This window comes from Rana temporaria, chromosome 2 (assembly GCF_905171775.1).
Source record: "Rana temporaria chromosome 2, aRanTem1.1, whole genome shotgun sequence".
Lineage (NCBI taxonomy): Eukaryota > Metazoa > Chordata > Amphibia > Anura > Ranidae > Rana > Rana temporaria.
In genome coordinates this window covers 308306162-308324299 of record NC_053490.1, presented here as the reverse complement: position 1 = coordinate 308324299, position 18138 = coordinate 308306162, and the positions used below count along the sequence as shown (strand labels likewise).

At 42.4% G+C, this 18138-nt stretch overlaps 1 protein-coding gene across 1 annotated transcript in view; it reads left to right on the top strand.

The window, feature by feature from the left end:
- GPR161 (G protein-coupled receptor 161) overlaps positions 1 to 12843 on the top strand; it is a 38335-nt gene extending 25492 nt beyond the window's left edge. The window contains exons 4-6 of the mRNA XM_040337358.1: positions 7874 to 7978; positions 9931 to 10047; positions 11946 to 12843. Coding sequence (XP_040193292.1) covers positions 7874 to 7978; positions 9931 to 10047; positions 11946 to 12193 — 470 coding nt within the window. The 3' untranslated portion in view covers positions 12194 to 12843. The remainder of the gene's footprint in view (positions 1 to 7873; positions 7979 to 9930; positions 10048 to 11945) is intronic.
- The last annotated feature ends 5295 nt before the right edge of the window (positions 12844 to 18138 follow it).

Here is an 18138-nt window from a genome sequence, read left to right as displayed (position 1 = left end):
AATATGACACAAATGCACATGGCCATACACCTAAACTGTCAGACCGGCAAGGAGATCATTCATCAGAGAAGCAGCCAAGAGGCCCATGGTATTTCCGGAGGAGCTTCAGAGATCTACAGCTCAGGTGGGAGAATCTGCCCACAGGACAGCTATTAGTCATGCACTCCACAAATCTGGTCTTTATGGAAGAGTGGCAAGAAGAAAGTCATTGTTGAAAGAAAGCAGGGGTCAAGTCCTGGGAAAAAAATTGTGGGAACTTTTTTTTTCCGACCTACTGTACCTTAGTAATCCTTTATTTTACTGGCCGTTCTTTCTAAATCCTGCGATAACTCGCGGCAGACCTCCGCAATGTCTCCTGGGAACAATGACAAAAGCTCCCAGGAGACATTGCAGCATCAAAGAAGTGACGGAATACCAGCACACTACCCGATGAATCCGAATACAGGAAGCGGCCAGTAATATAAAGGATTACTAAGGTTCGCCTGCCCCTGACAGTGACTCGAGCTGGGCATTGCCGCTTAGTGAAGGATTGGCTCGGGCGGCTCGGCTGCTCTAGTCCTGCAAAGGGAACTGCGTTCCTGCTGTGAAAAAAGTGCAGGGACTCCGTTCCCACACGTTCCCGCAGAACTTGAGCCCTGAAAGAAAGCCATAAGAAGTCCCGTTTGCAGTTTGCGAGAAGCGATGTGGGGGACACAGCAAACATGTGGAAGAAGGTGAGAGAAAGAGCTGGGTGCACACCGCTCAAAGCCACCTGTTGGGATCTGATGAGCTGCTGGAAGAATCCGGGTGCCTATTGAAATTCAATTGAAACAGAGAAAAATGGTGGCACATCCGGAAATAAAATTCATTTTTTCAATTGAGAATTCCATAAAATCAGGGTACATGACATACAGTTGTGCTCATAAGTTTTACAAACCCTTTTCCTGTTTTATACAGTTCAACTGCCTTTTTCGCCGATCCTTTGACAATTCTTTTGCTTTCCTCATGACTCACAATCCAGAAACATCAGTGCAGCACTGGATGAAAGATGTAAGGGTCTGTCAGGAGTCCAGAAACTCATTGACACACTAATTACAAGCAAACAGATCACAGGTGAAGATGGTTACCTTTTAATAGCCATTCAAACCCCTTTTTTTAAATGACAAACATATCATACTTACTTCCACTGTGCAGTTCGTTTTGCACAGAGTGGCCCAGATCGTCCTCTTCTGGGGTCCCATGGCGGCTCTCGCAGCTCCTCACCGCAAGAGCTAACTGTAACGGTCACCACCGTTTACAATATTCCCATTCCATCAACCACAACAGCTTATCTGACACTCCAACCATCCAACAGACACGATCCATATGGATTTCCCCAGAATAAACGAGACAAGCTCCGTTCTCTGAGTCAAAATGTATGAACACTTTTAATGGTAACTTAGCTTTCTTATATACAGTTTTAGAAACCAAGTGAACAATGAATCAACTCCACCCACAAGGCACTTCAATACACACTCTTAGACAATGACATTCAGTTGAGTTAATTATCCCCAGACGTCCGGACTCCGATACTAAGTGATTCACCTGCATAATACACATTTCTATGTCAGACGTTTTGGCACCGATCTAACATAATTACTACAGTTGACAAGTACATTCCTTTACTATACATAATTGACATGCTAATTCCCTATCACTGAAAGGAGACATCTGACCCTTGGACTGCTAACTCACAACACATACCTATCATCAATTGTATCTTCACACAAACAGTGTTATTAGCATACATAATGAAAGGTCTTGGAGCAGACCCAATTACCCCTTCAAAAGCATGTGTCCTCACATTGAAGGAGACACTCTTATTGACCGGTTGTGGGTCAGAATGAAATCAAACTGTAATATTCCAAGATCCTGCAAAACATGAATTATCAGTAATGTCCCATCTCATGTAAGTTATAATTAATATTTCCCAGTCACCCTATGCCCAAAAGGGGCACAGGGTGACCCTAGACCCAAGAGTCATTAGTGACGCTGGCACAGGAGTACCCCCCATCCCTCAAAAGTCTCTGGTTGTCACGGGTCATTCCGTTGCACTAACCCCCTCTGGGAAGTTCTCTCCCGAGGGGGTTGCCTTGCGGCGCGCTCCGTGCCATACAATCGGCGTCCATAGCCGCCGATTGTATGACTCAGCCACGTCATTGGATCTGATTGACAGCAGCGGGAGCCAGTGGCTGCGCTGCTATCAATCTATCCAATGAAGAGTCGGTCAGGCATTCAGGCATGGTAAAAATGGCGCGGAGTCACGCCATCTGAAATTCGGGGCTCAGGTAAGTAAAACAGAGTAGGATTACAGCAACATCGGAGCAAAAACGAACAATGAGGACATGAAACCAGGACTGCAGTAAGGTAAAATAAGCCATTTAGCTAACACTTTAAGGTGAAAAAGCACAAATGTTTACAACCCCTTTAAAAGTGGCTGTAAACCCACTCTTGCAACTTGCACCTACAGGTAAGCCTAGATTAAAGCTTATCTGTAGGTGCAAGAAATATCTCCTTAACCTACAGGGTTAAGGAGATATTTTCACAGAAACGGGCACCGCTGTCTACGGCGCATGCGCGCCATAGACAACCGCGCAGGTGCACTGAGCGGTGCCGTTTTTGTGAATGGCATTAACTGGGTTAATGCAGTGTTTTCGCGCATGCACAGGGACCTGCCGGTCCCTTGCGCGGGAGTGACGTCATCGCCACTCCGGAAAATCAATTGGGAGCCAAGAACCGCAAAGCCTCACCTGGTCTGGCAATCGCCAAATGGCTAAACATGGATGGATATATATATATATATATATATAAAATATAATAAATAGATAAAAAAATAAACACACACACACTCTTTGTCCCTATATGCGTCACATGTGTGTTTTTGATAGGGTGTTTTCCTTTGACACTGGTTTAGTCATAAACGTCTAATGCTATATACACCATTCACTTCGTTTATATATATATCTTATTTGTTTTATACACCCGAGCGTCCATTTTACATGGATGCACCATACATTAGATTTCAATGTTTGCACATATTTCATTAGGCTTTATTGTTTTCATTCTCACATTTCGTTTATTTTCACATATGTTTATAAACAACGTATTAGGTTTCATGTTATTTTTTTCATTTTTATGTATAGTTCCATTTCACACTGAAACCTTGGATTTTTCTTTGCACTGTTGTGTTTCATCTGTTGCAAATTGATTCATGTTTAGCCATTTGGTGATTGCCAGACCAGGTGAGGCTTTGCGGTTCTTGGCCCCCGATTGGTCTCCTCTATTGACTTTTTGCTACAAATGAACATACACATTTGGGGGTATTTTAGTGATGAGTAAGCAGGTTTGTGTGAAATGCATCCACTGAGCACCTTATTGGGTCAATGTATGTCACGTTTCTTGATTTTATGGATTTTCCCCCAAAAAATGTATTTTATTTCTGGATGTGGTGCCATTTTTCTGTTTCATGTGGAAGAATGTGCTGGTCAGATGAGACCAAAATGTAACTTTTTGGCCTAAAAGCAAAATGCTATATGTGGCGGAAAACTAACACTGCGCATCACCCTGAACACACCATCCCCACTGTGAAACGTGGCGGTGGCAGCATCATGTTGTGGGGAGAATATTGCTGTTTACAGTCGCTCTCCATCCAATCTGACAGAGCTTGAGCAATTTTGCAAAGAAGAATGGGAAAAATGTCACTCTCCTAGATGTGCAAAGCTGGTAGAGACATCCCCAAAAAGACTTGCAGCTGTAATTTGAGCAAAGGTGGTTCTACAAAGTATTGACTTGGGAGGGCTGAATACAAATGCACGCCACACGTTTCAAATTGTTTTTGTAAAACATTTTGAAAACCCATTTATCATTTTTCTTCCACTTCACAATTATGTGCCACTTTGTGTTGGTCTATCACATAAAATCCCCAACATTTAAGTTTTGGATTGTAACATGACAAAATGTGGAAAATTTTAAGGGGTATGAATACTTTCAAGGCACTGTAAGTATTTTTGATCCTCCAGGCAAAACATGACTTGGTACTTGGTGGAGAAACTCTTGTTGGTAAGCACAGAGGGAAAACGTTTCTTGTAGTTGGTTACCAGATTTGTACACCTCTCTGGAGGAATTTTGCTCCACTCTTTACAGATTTTCTCTAAATACTTCAGGCTTTTTGCCTGTCACTTGGCAACTCGAAGTTTCAGCTCCCTCCATAACTTTTTTCCATAACTTTTTTAAAGGATTATAGTCTGGAGACTGGCTAGGCCACTCCATGACCTTAAAGCGGGAGTTCACCCAAATTTTTTTTTTAACATTAGATTGATGCTCATTTTGTCTAGGGGAATCGGGTAGTTTTTTTTAAAAACGAAGCAGTACTTACCGTTTTAGAGAGCGATCTTCTCCGCCGCTTCCGGGTATGGTCTTCGGGACTGGGCGTTCCTATTTTGATTGACAGGCTTCCGACGGTCGCATACATCGCGTCACGAGTAGCCGAAAGAAGCCTAACGTCGGTGCGGCTCTATACAGGGCCTGCGCACCGACGTTCGGCTACTTTTGGAAAATCGTGACGCGATAGATGCGACCGTCGGAAGCCTGTCGGAAGACTGTCAATCAAATAGGAACGCCCAGTCCCGCAGCCCATACCCGGAAGCGGCGGAGAAGATCGCTCTCTAAAACGGTAAGTACTGCTTCGTTTTAAAAAAAACTACCCGATTCCCCTTGACAAAATGAGCCTCAATCTAATGTTAAAAATTTACATTTTTCTTAAACCACTCTTTTGTTGCTTGTATGTTTTGGGTCATTGTAATGCTGGAAGACCCATTTTCAGTGTTCTGGCTGAGGAAAGAAGGTTCTCATCCAAGATTTTACCATACATCGGCATCGTTCATTGGCCCTTCAATGCAGCAAAGTTGGCCTGTACCTTTTTAGCAGAGAAACAGCCCCAAAGCAGCATAATGCTTCCACCTCAGTGCTTGACTGTAGGGATAGTGTTCTTTGGGTTATAATCGGCACTGCACTGATGGGCAATGATAGGCTGCAATAATAGGCTGCACTGATAAGCTTTATGTCAGTGGTCGACAATCCCCGGGCGCCAGGTCGCAATTGCGACAAGAAATTGTGACCTGGAGCCCGCGGCGGCCGGTAATTGAGGGCGCAGCTTTGCGGCCTACAAGGCCGTGAAGCCGCAGCCTCAATTACCGGCCGACATGGGCCCACCGCGTTCGCGCGGCGGGGGAGGTGGGGGGCGCACGGAGGCACAGGATCCGGCCGGTCAATCAAATAGGAACGCCCAGTCCCAAAGACCATACCCGGAAGCGGCGAAGAAGATCGCTCTCTAAAACGGTAAGTACTGCTTCGTTTTTAAAAAAAACTAGCTGATTTCCCCTAGACCAGGGATATGCAATTAGCGGACCTCCAGCTGTTGCAGAACTACAAGTCCCATGAGGCATAGCAAGACTGACAGCCACAAGCATGACACCCAGAGGCAGAGGCATGATGGAACTTGTAGTTTTGCAACAGCTGGAGGTCCGCTAATTGCATATCCCTGCCCTAGACAAAATGAGCATGAATCTAATGTTAAAAAAAAAATTCCGGGTGAACTCCCGCTTTAATATTTATTTTTGGAACTTAAAGCGGGGGTTCACCCCCAAAAAATGTTTTAACATTACATTCAGCCGAGTTGTCATAATGACAATCGGCTGTTCTTTTTTTTTTTTATCCCTGTACATACCGTATTTTCACCGCCGCTTCCGGGTATGTCTTCTGCGGGACTGGGCGTTCCTATCTGATTGACAGGCTTCCGACCGTCGCATACAGCGCGTCACGAGTTGCCGAAAGAAGCCGAACGTCGGTGCGGCTCTATACGGCGCTTGCGCACCGACGTTCGGCTTCTTTCGGCAACTCTTGACGCGCAGTATGCGACGGTCAGAAGTCTGTCAATCAATTAGGAACGCCCAGAAGACATACCCGGAAGCGGTGGTGAAAATACGGTATGTACGGGGATAAAAAAAAAAAAAAAAACAGCCGATTGTCATTATGACAACTCGGCTGAATCTAATGTTAAACATTTATTTTTTGGGTGAACCTCCGCTTTAATTCTGCATAAAACATTTAACAGTGTAATTTCATGAAATTATTTACGAGGGTGGGTTTAGGTGCAGACTTAGGGACAGGTTCGGTAGAAAAGGGGAAACTGCTTTTGGCAAGTAACTCTTAAGGCCTGGCTAGTGGCTCTGGACTTGAAATTTTGAGCCCTGCTATAGAGTGTCACTTGAGCGACAACTGAGATTCTGCTGGGGTTGTTGCTGATATCACATCCAAAGTGGCCATGCACAGCATAAAACACCATGCAAAGAAATTATTAAAATTCACATATCTTATGGAAAGGTTTTGGTTGAAATGAATGGCTTGGTGATGGCCTTTTTAAGCTTTTCAGATGACCAAGCAAAGGCTGAGCCCAGCTAAAACACAGTGCTTGAAATACACAGAAGAAACTACTAGTGTAAGTATTTTTCAGCATTCTCATTGACTTGCATTGTCAATGGTGATCCAGTCAAAAGCCCAAAAAACATTGCAGTAGAAACTTTTATGGATACAAAGCAGTGCTGGTGCTGTTGTAAGAGGTTTTTAATGTATACAGCCGCCCGTGGCCAAAAGTTTTGAGGTTGACACAAAAATAATTTTCACAAAGTCTGCTGCTTTAGTGTTTTTAGATCTTTTTTTGTCAGATGTTACTATAGCATACTGAAGTATAATTACTATTTTTCTCTGAAAATAAGCCCGGGTCTTATATTAATTTTGACAACAAAAGACACAGTAGGGCTTATTTTTGGGGTAGGTCTTGCCATGTAATGTGCTGAATTCTCTTTGCCTCTCCCTCCCTGCCTGACAGGGATGCCCAGTGTGAACTAAGGTAAAATGCTTGTAAAATCCTATAATCCACTCTATTACAGTATTATATAATGTACAATGTGTGTATTTCTGTAATATAATTTTGCCAAATACCTTCGTTACAGCGCCGCTTTGCGCTTCTGTGACCCGCCAGAGCTCTCTTCCCTTCATTTTATATTGCAGAAACACAAACATAGTACATTATTTTCTATTGTAATAGAGTGGATTATAGGATTTTGCGAGCTTTTTTTAAGGTATAAGTGTCAAGGGCTTTTATTGACATTTTTACTGACTCGAGTCAGTGTACCTAAAATTAGAGAATGGTTGCCCGCAGCCTTCGTTTAAAACTCGCTGTCTCCTCCTGTCCCTTCTGTGATAGGCGGAACTCTGTCTGCTGAGAAACGCTTATCACGAACGTTCTCTCATCCTCACCCATCCCCGCAGACACTGTGTTCAGTGTTCCGCCAATCACGGACGCCTTTTCATCCTCGGACGCCTTCTTTCTTTTCCGCGCCTTTCTCGCCTTTCTCCCCCTCGTCTTTCTTTCCCTTCCTCTTCCTCTTTTTTTTTCTTTTTCCCTGTCCTCCTCCTTGCGATTCCTCCGCCTTTTTCTTACTCTTCTTTCTTTTCATCCTCTTCCTTCTAATCTTCCTCTTCTTTTAGTTGCTGTATTTACCCTGCACAACATTGCAGTTACCATGAAAGAGGTAACTGCATGAAAGAGTAACTCTTTGCTTTTGACCTATCTTACAACACCAGTATTTTTTCAAGACTTATTTGATGAAAGTACATTTTGTGATGCACTCTTATGGGTAACAGTGCTTATATCTCGTGGTTAGGACTCTGTGTGGTTAGGACTCTGTGTTACTAATTTGAAGAATCCAAGGCCAAAACTGGAAGTCTGAAACTACCAAAGCATATATGTTGTGGGTTATTTTGGTTCTAATAATGTTACAATTTCATTTTCTAGATCTTGGGTTATCTCCACATCTAACTGCTCTGATGGCCAGCGGGAAGGACTCCGACCACCAAAGCACTACAACAAATACTGGAGTCAGCTATTCAAATGATTCTGGTATGGTACTTTTTTCATTTGCATATTATAATAAGTAACATGGTGGTAACGATTCCTCTGGAGCAGAGCATACTCGAATAATTTATAGAATATTGCACTGATAAATGTGTTCATAGAACAAACATAAGCCAAGCTAATATTGTAAGAAGTATTTTTTAATCTTTTGAATACAGCTCAGTAGCCTTAAATCAATAAGCATTATTTTGCGTTTGCTTGGGGGGAACCCAACACGGGCTCCCTCTGATTCCAGCCTACCCAATTGTAGCAACCCCAAACTAAAAAGATATTACACAGCATTCTGCTCCAGAGTGCCTTGATGTTTTTTGCACTATCATGTTTATTCATAATAACTAATAACTGAGAATATTGTAATTTTATACAATGGCTGGAATCTGAAGACACTTCAGCTTTGGATTATTTTATTTTGCACTCTGAACTCCAATCCACCTGCTTTATGTTCCTCTAAGTGCCGGTTCACACTAGACAAATTCCCTTCATTCAAGTAAAGTGATACAGAGAAGAGGACTATCTTCAGTCTCTTTCTCTGTCTCAAAAAAAAAAAAGATATGGGAGTCTGTTTAGCCCTCTGATATCTTGCCAAAGACCGTAAGACCCAGTGACTTATTTGGGGACGGTAACACTCAAGGTCCACCCACGCCCAGTCTCTCTCTACGGTGACAACCCCCCTCCCGCACTCACCCCTCCACGGCGACTGTCTTCCTCTGCACTCACCCCTCCACGGCGACTGTCTTCCTCTGCACTCACCCCTCCACGGCGACTGTCTTCCTCTGCACTCACCCCTCCACGGCGACTGTCTTCCTCTGCACTCACCCCTCCACGGCGACTGTCTTCCTCTGCACTCACCCCTCCACGGCGACTGTCTTCCTCTGCACTCACCCCTCCACGGCGACTGTCTTCCTCTGCACTCACCCCTCCACGGCGACTGTCTTCCTCTGCACAAGGTGACGGCACTGAGAGGTGGCAGTGATCGGCACTGATAGGCAGCAGTGCTAGGTGGCACTGATTGGCACCACTGGTGGGCATTGATAGGTGGCACTGTGGGCACTGGCAGGCGATAACGGTGGGCACAGATGAGGCAGAATTTCCTCTGCCTCTTCGGGACCGATGTCCCTTGCACATAAGTCGGTGATCGGCTTTTTTTTTCTCCTTGTGCTACCAGCGTGAGGAGAAAAAAAAATGATTACCAAGCTTTTGTTTACATCACGTGATCAGCTGTCATTGGCTGACAGCTGATCACGTGGTAAGGGGCCGGGATTGGGCCCCCTACTCAGATCTGTGATCGCCCGAGTCTCAGAGACTCGGTGATCACAGCGGCGCCCTGCAGGGGAGCGTGCGAAGGGGAGGATGTCTATTGATGGCCTCCCAGCAAAGCAGATCCGCGCTGTAGCTGTCATTTGGGATCTGAAGCGAGGATCTGAAGTGGTTAATCATCCCTGTAACTGCTACATCTACAGAAGAGCTTTTTCTTTTTAAAAACATCAGACTTATTGGCTGGATCACCAGGCGAAAATAAAAGAAAGCCTAAAAAAGAAATTTAATACAGCCATCACAAGGTGTTAAACCTTTTCAGTTTCACAGAGGATATATGCGTATAATTCTACTTCTACTGTGAAGTGTATTGTGCTTTTATTTTGTTGTCTGATAGGGAAAAAGTGGGTTACTGTGTTGTCAGGTCCAGCAGTGGCGTGACGCTCACTACTGACACATGCTATTGCATTACCTGGAGTGTTTCAGGCCACTGAATAGAAAGTCTGGATGGTAAGTCTGTAAGGGGACTTTAACCCGATCTCTAAACTTGAATTGGCTTCTGTGTCCAGTGATTGTGGAATGCCACTGCTGTGAGTCTTGAATAGAATACTTTATCCATATTTGTTCTTGTTTTAACGAAAATGTGATTGCCCTTCTAATTTTTGTACTTCTCTGCTATGTAGGTACTGATGTAATGCTGCTTGATGACTTCAGCTCTGATAGTGCCCAGCACCCACGTCTTCTCTATTCAAGAAGGAAAAGTTCTGTTACATTTGAAGATGAAGTTGAACAAAAAAATGGTACTTTAAATGTTTTTTTAATAATATTTTACCTTGCACTCCTGGCAAACAGTTTATGTATATGAAATGCATGTGAGAGCTGTTTCTGTCCACCCAACACAGCGCTGTCTAGCAGAGCAGGAACATTGATTTATCTTTTCTACAGTTAAAAGCAATCTGTTAACCCACCTGTATGTTCAACATACCTGATAGTACAAAGATTTGATATCCAACAGTCTTGAAAGGCCGATTACTCATTACTCGCTATTCTGTGCAAGTGTTTAACCAGTTGGATGGGTTGAATACCTGCTCCAACAATGCTGGTGGTGGTTCTTCTTGACATCTCGCATGTGTTGTAGCTTACGAGCTATAGGAAGAAATTGCAGCAAGAGGTGGAAGGAGGGTGAGAGCAGATTTTCATACACACGTATATGTGTGTTCATACTTGCAGTGGCCAGGAGAGCAGTCATGTTGCAGTTGTCACATTATCAGGTATGTTGTACAATCAAGTGAACCTGTGCTGACAGGTGACTTTAAATTACAATTACTAGTCTTGTCCCACCCCCAGCCTGTGACTGGACAGTGAAAGTTAAATTGGAAGACTGATGAGCTTGCTTCTTTGCCACTTTTTTGTTGTCTCCTATCACTGTAAGCACACGAGCACTGCAGAACAAATAACTAGTTCCTGGTGCTGCTTCTCCCTCTATCAATAAGAGCTCTGCTGTGAATTGACTATAGGAGGTTGTTACCAAGTCAAATTCAGGTACTTGCACTGCCTGCATTAAAAAGTATACATTTTAACGATGTATTAACGATTAGGCAACGTTCACACGGTCAGAACGTTTAGGTATATAAGTGGGAGGGGTTATGTGGTTTCACAGTAATTGATTGCACTATAGCACCTTATTACAACTAAATCTCCCTACCTATAGATGTCCGCTCTCTAAACTACTCCAAAACCCACTAAAACATGGCTGCTGGGATCCCACCCTTTAATAGGGAGCGGTCTACAACATGACAAAGCCACCATTATTGGCTATTGTAACCCTGCTGCTCATAGTTTAAGGGTTAAAGCAGGATTAAACCAAAAAACTAAAATGTAATATATTGTAGCTTACCATTCTTTGAACGTGGTGGCTGTGTTGGTTTTCTTTTTTATCCCCTATGTTTTCACCTGGTGATCTGGTTAGTAATACACCACCTGTATTAGAGTGCCTCCACTCTGGATGAAGGAGCACGTGGGGCACATTTGGACAACAGCATTGTCAGTCTGGGGGGGAGGGGAGTGTTGGATGGACTAGTAAATTTAAATACACTGAAGACAAACTCCAGCTAATACTCTATAGGCAGTTACAGCATTTCCTTTTTTTTCTTTTGGGTTAAAGACTTTACAATAAATAAAAGCTGATCATTGTAAGAGTATAAGTCTTATCCTTGTAACTGCTATACCTGCAGGACAGTTTGTTCTGCTGAAAAACAATAGATTTACTGGCTAAAAAAAAGAAAAGTAATTCAGCTATCAAATCTAATTCGAAAAGTGCAATGTAATACTGTAAATGTTTGCTTTTTAGTACCGCTGTTATCGGTGTATTGTAACAAAGAATTCCACATTTTTGCTGGGACTATGAATTTTGAACCCACTAGATCTACTGTGAACCAGCCCATGGAAGTAGTGAGTTGGAACATAACCCCCTAGTCACCCGTGATGGGTTGGTTGAACCAGTGTCCAGTATAAATAAATCTGTACATAAACACTCACAAACTTGATTCTTGGAGTGCTTTGGGAAGCAGTCCATTATTTCACTAACTTTGCATGTCTAAGCCTTCTGTATATTCTGTATTTTGCTGTTTGGTTATAAATCTGTAGATATTCATTCTTGGAACATTTTATGTTTCTAATATGAGAATGTTTGTTTTAGTTTCAACAGATGTCAGCAAAGGCTCGGAAGAGGAAAATATTTCAAGTTCATCTTTGGAATCCTATGCCTTTAACTTGGCTAAAGCAATAGAAATGGATGCAAAAATGAGCTTGTTTGGAGAAGAAGTAATGCATCCAACCCCTGCGCCAGCCATTGCAGGGAATTCTGGTACAAGCCGAGGTGGCAGGAGTCATTTAATCCAAAAGCAAAAAATTGTCCTGCAGAGTATTGACGAAGGGCTTGTCTGAGGTTGCAGTTGTCATGCTTATAATCACTCGTATCTATGTTTGGGCCTCTCGACAATTTGGCCAATACATCATAGTTTGTGTATTTTAATTCCATCATTTCTTAATGTGTAATTAGAATGGGTGCAGACACCCGCTGAAATTAATATTATTTTTGGCTTTGTATATAGTGGAGAAGGGTTAGAAAGTTTTATTCTAAACCCGTACCCCTATTGGGAAAATGTCATCATCTTTTCAGATGTTGAAAAAAAAATTCCCCTGATTTCCTGTCTTATTGATTCAAGTGCAAGTGACAGAAAATCTTCTCAAAGCAGACACAGTATTAAAACCCTAAACTTTATTACCTTTCTCCTCTTTATAGCAACAAAGTGAGCAGAGTTGTTTCCTTTAAAGTGGGTGTAAACCCTTACATATATCAAGTGAAGTGACTGGCCTCAACAAATCCTCCTACATAAGTTGCACCTGTTTGTCTCTGGTCCTCTATTCTCTACATCCATTCGGTCCACAATTTATAAAGCTTGCGTGAGCTGTCAAAAAATAGGGGGCGGAGAACTTGAGGGAAACCAGGTCTCTCCTTGTCACCATGTTTCTCTTGGTGTCAGGAAAGCTTGTCAGAAGTGATTCATGCTAATAGCAGAGGAACAAAGCAGCCACTTAGGCCCCTTTCACACTGGTGCGCTTTGCAGGCGCTATAACGCTAAAAATAGTGCCCTGAAAAAGCGGCTCTTCACACTGGAGCGGTGTGCTGGCAGGACGCTAAAAAAAGTCCTGCTAGCAGCATCTTTGGAGCGGTGTGTATACTGCTCCTGCCCATTGAAATGAATGGGCACCGCGGTTATACCGCCGGCAGCCGTGCTTTGCTGTTGGTTTTAACCCTTTTTCGCCCGCTAGCGGGGGTAAAAAGCGCTCCGCTAGTGGCCGATTAGTGCAGCGAAATTGACAGTAAAGCGCTGCTAAAAATAGCAGCGCCTTACCGCCGACGCACCCACCGCCCCAGTGTGAAAGGGGCCTTGGTACTCTTAATTGAGACAAGTGCACATTATAGAGGTATATGCTTTGTTCATATTTCATGAATGAGGTTTACAACCATTTTAAGTGTTGTGATGCAATCTAATTTTAAAGCATTATGCGATGCAAAAGGAGCAATAACTAGCCATTGTTGCAGATGACAATTTCACTACCCTTTTAACCACTGCTAAGAATGTCACTGTTGTAATGTTTTATTAATTATGTGCATAGTGTTCCAAAGCAGTGTGTTTTCCTCTGTTTGTGGCTAGTAGCGGGTCATATTCTCCAGATCCTGTCATAGAATAAGCAATCAGAGTCTTCTATGTTAGTGAAACTGTACTCCTGCCTGTTTGCAATACATTTGCTATCCAATCACGGGCATTCGCTGGGTTGTGGAAACGCTGCTTATTCAGCAAAGTACAGTAATCGCAAATCCTTTTTGCAGTAAACTGAAACGTGGTTGATTGCTGTACATTGTTAAACCATCTCTTTATGCCTATTGCACGCGATGAGAAAATCGGACAAAAAATACAGCTTTTGGAGCGATCGTACGATAATCTGATGGTTAGTACACAGCTTATGAAAGGTGATCACAATAGATAATGTGTCCAAGAACCCCCGTGCTTGCAAATGAAAGAATACATTGCAATACAACACATTACATCACTTCCAAAGTTGTATTCTGTCGTATGAGAATTTTCATAACTTTAGCAACCTATTGGTTTTCGATATGAGACTAGCATGCCAAAAGAAAACGGACATATTCTTATCGTGTGTATTAGGCATTACACTGCCTTACTGAATAACCCAACTTGATTTGCTTGTATTTGCCATACTAATCGGCAGATATAATAAAGCCAAAATACAGTTACAGTGATCAATAGATTCCAGAGTTGGTTGAATACTGTGTACTTACTGTCATGGGTCCATGCAGACTGTTTACTTTTGTGCATGTTAGTAAAGTGTCAGTCCATCAAATGCTGATATTACAGAACATCCATAGGTGGACTTTGAGTGATTGGCTGGCTCTTTTTTTCCTACATTCCTTGGCGATTCTGGAGTCGAGATGTCCTCTCCTCAGTTTTGGCCTCCACATTTCCTTTTCTTGTAGTCTCACTACTTCCATTGTAGCTGGGTCTTTGCCAATTCTGCTGCATTCTCAAATGTTCAAGAAATGGAGCCTACACCAGGAAGATTGGGGAACCCTTGTAGTAGTCGATGTAGGTGCTTATATCTTGGAATTTTAGATATGGAAATCTTGCTGCAGAGTAGCGCAGAGATTTAAGAAAACGGTACTTAAAGGAGAAGTTCACCTTTGGAACATGTTAAATTTTCCACCCATTTTTAGGGTGGAGCATGTAACATGTTCCAGCATCTGCTCCACCCACAAGGCCATGTCATTAATTCACAGTTTTCTGTGAATGAATGCCTACAAGTACCGTCAGCTATTTGCAGCTGACAGCTTGTAGATTTCAATTGGGCCGCTGGTGAGCGCTCTTGTAGTCCACTGATCTACCTACTCTCAGGTAACTAACTGCCTGCCCGTATGAGGTATGAGCAGACAGCTATGCTGAGAGTCTGCAGGAGCCAATTACAAGTGCAATGCTTTTTTTTTTTTTTTTACCTGCAAAAAAAGTGCATTTATTCTTTCTTTCTTTTTTTTTTTTTGTTGAACTTCTCCTTTCACCTAACCATGACCATGTACTCAAAACTGACTTATCAATCATTGATGGACTAACCTTTTAAGTAAAGCCTTAGATATACAGGTACTGTTGATGGCACTGTTTCTAGAAGATATTCCTTTTTGTATTGGATTTTTTTTCTTTTGGTACGGTTAATCTGTTTTTATAACTACAGCATACTTAAGTTTGCAGCTGGATTGTATACAGTACTAGGTATATTTTCTTCATAGCACTAGATCTTGTTTACATGTATTTATTATATATTTTGTTTTTTACATTGAATGTGCCTGTTAAAAAAAGGTGTTTGTGTGTTTTTTTTGTTTTTTTATATATACCAAGCAAATGTATTATGCACCAAGTTATTTTAAGTAATTCGGGAGTATTACGTTGCGCTTATTTCACATGGTGCTATCGGTAGCTTTATGCTTTATCAGTATTGTGAAAATGCATAGCTAGAACAGGCCCAGATTGCAAATGTCAATTCAGCATATTGTAAAAGTACTTGTGAAAAATGATATATAAAGGAATCATGTTGGAATCCTTCATTATTTCTCACATTTTTAGGAAGTTTATGAAGCGGGTTTCCAACAGAATCAGGTACATAATTGATACAAGTGAGGCTGCCTTTATTTAAAGGGGTGTTCCAGGCTTTGTTTTAATGTTTATTAAAAGCCAGCAGCTACAAAAAGTGTAGCTGCTGCAGCGCTCCCTGATTGGACAGGCGATCGCCTGGGACCTGTCACGTGTCCCAGGTTATCGCCTACAGGGAGGAGCCACTAAAAGGCGATATGACGTATCGCCTTAGTAGTCCCTGGGCGGAAGGAGGAAGTGGGGCAGGAAGTCCCATTCCTCCTGAAGCCCCCCACTCCCCCCCCCCCCCCCCCCCAAGAAAATTACATGTCAAATGTGGCATGTAAGGGGGCAAGGAGTGGATTAAGCGGAAGTTCCACTTTTGGGTGGAACTCTGTTTTAAGGCAAAACAATTCTAGACGTTGTAGGAGTTTGCCCTGCAATCTTGGACAAGTATGATAGTTTGTGATTGATTTGACTTTAAACTTGCAGTGTTTTTCTTCCCTAAATTCTCTCACAATTGAGATGTTGTCACAGACATGCTTTATAGTGAAAGGAGTGAGCAGCTGAGGAAGGAATTTGCAGATACAATCAATTTTCTGGTTTATAGGAATGTTAATTTTATGTTTTCTCAAAGCCAAAGTTACTGGCTTCTTGAACCTGTAGGTTGTGACGTAATGCATCACGTTCCTAATGATTTTTCTTAGATACGTGACTTTTTCTGAATTATGTGCAATGTCACGTAATATTTATATACACGGAGCACAATACTTAGTGTTCTCAATATATGTATGCAATGGTACTTTGTAAGTTATGGAATATTACAGTAATGGGTATCCCAAAAGGTGTTTTGTTGTGGCTCAAGGAGAAATGTGTAAATGTTACAGGGGACCATTTTCACCGCATCTTTAAATCTTGAAATGTCGCAGATGCGCTGTGTTATTTACTAGTAGTTTTAGATGGATTGTATTTTGAAACAGTCATTTGTTTTGTACTCTGCTTGGGTTTGGCTTTCGAAGAATATTGTACTCTTGTTCTAAACTTGGAGAAGGTTTCCAGTTGACATTTCAGTGAGTTTCTGCAGAAAATTTGTCATGAGAAAAGTATTTTAGAACATTGTTGGCCACCTTGTGCAAACTGCTAGTTGTCTGGCTGACTTGCTTCAGCAGTTTGAGTCACTGGCGTAAAACAAGAGCTCTACCAGTGAATTTCTAATGTCTGAGTTAGTTCATCTGTTCCAGGTCATTGTCTGGAAAAAGCATCGACACCAGAGGAGTAGGATTACTGCCAGGCATTTAGGATTTTTAGAAAAACATGGTGGCGCTCCTCTGTATTTGTACTTTTTCTTTTCATTGCAAGTGTACTTGAAGGGATTTTAGAGAGAAAAAAGTGGAGGGACAGAAACCATTTGTATAGGTATGTTTATATCAGTATTGGGCAGCAATATGACAGCATATTTTAGTATTGGGCAGCAATATGACAGCATATTTTAGTGTTGTGTTTGATAATTAAACCCAAAAATGTCTTCATGATCAGAATTAAGTGCCACATGGCTGAGCTAATTAATATACGGCCAGCAGATATATGTAGAGGACAGAAGCTGTCATGTCCTGTTAGGTATACCAATGCAAGGTTAATGGAGTGTGCTCTAATGGCTGTATGTTACCCATTCTTGATGTAAAGTGTTTATATGCATTTTTAGTGCCTTTGTCAGCAGTATTGCTGGAAGTAAGAACTACATGTTCCAAATATTTACATTGCTTTGTTTAAATGATTGGTGAAGTGTCCCTACAGGCCACGTTTAATTGGCCTCCTGTCAGATGTTCTACAGCAGACATCCTTATTCAATTGACAGTCTGCTTTGTTCTTTCTGCCTTTCCACTAAGCAATGAGGAAATCTGTATTTGCAGAGGCATATTTATAGAAAGTAGATTAAATGCATACACAAACTGTGCATTGGTTTGAACTAAAGTTTAATCACCAGCATTCACTCCAGCTATTTAGAAATTATAGTTTAACACTGAAACATTTCTGGCAGCAATTATCATTCAAAAAGAAATTTAATGTGCGGCGATGAGAATTAAAGCAGAGGTCCACCCAAATACAAATACTGCAACTGCTGACTTTTAAACAATGGACACTTACCTGTCCAGCGCGCCCGCGATGTCGGCAGCTGAGGCGGAGCAATCGCTCGGCTTCCCCCGCCGCCATCCTCGGTGAGGGAATCGGGAAGTGAAGCGAGCGGCGCGGCCCGTCCTCACTGGTCCCCGCTCTCTCCTGGGATAAGTGTGATTCCCAGAAGACGGGGGCGGGGGAGGAGGCATGACTCCCACGAGAGTCTATGCCTGGAAGTGGGTGCAAATACCCTGAAAGATGCCAAATGTGACACCAGAGGGGGGGGGAAGGGTTCTGAAAAGCGGAAGTTCCATTTTTGGGTGAAACTCCGTTTTAAGTACCTTGTGATCGCAAACACCATCCTTGTAGTCTTGAACCCATTGGTTCTGCTTTTGGCAAACCTAAGTTCCTGACTAGGTTATTTGAACTATGTACAGTATGTCTAGTGAGCTTCATCTAATAACACTATCAGAATTAAAATCCTGATCATTGTCACCATCTGTGCCTGGCTGGTGCATTGCAGCATCTTCATCTGCTTCATCCTAAGCTCTGTTTCTGGCTTTAGTACTGGTA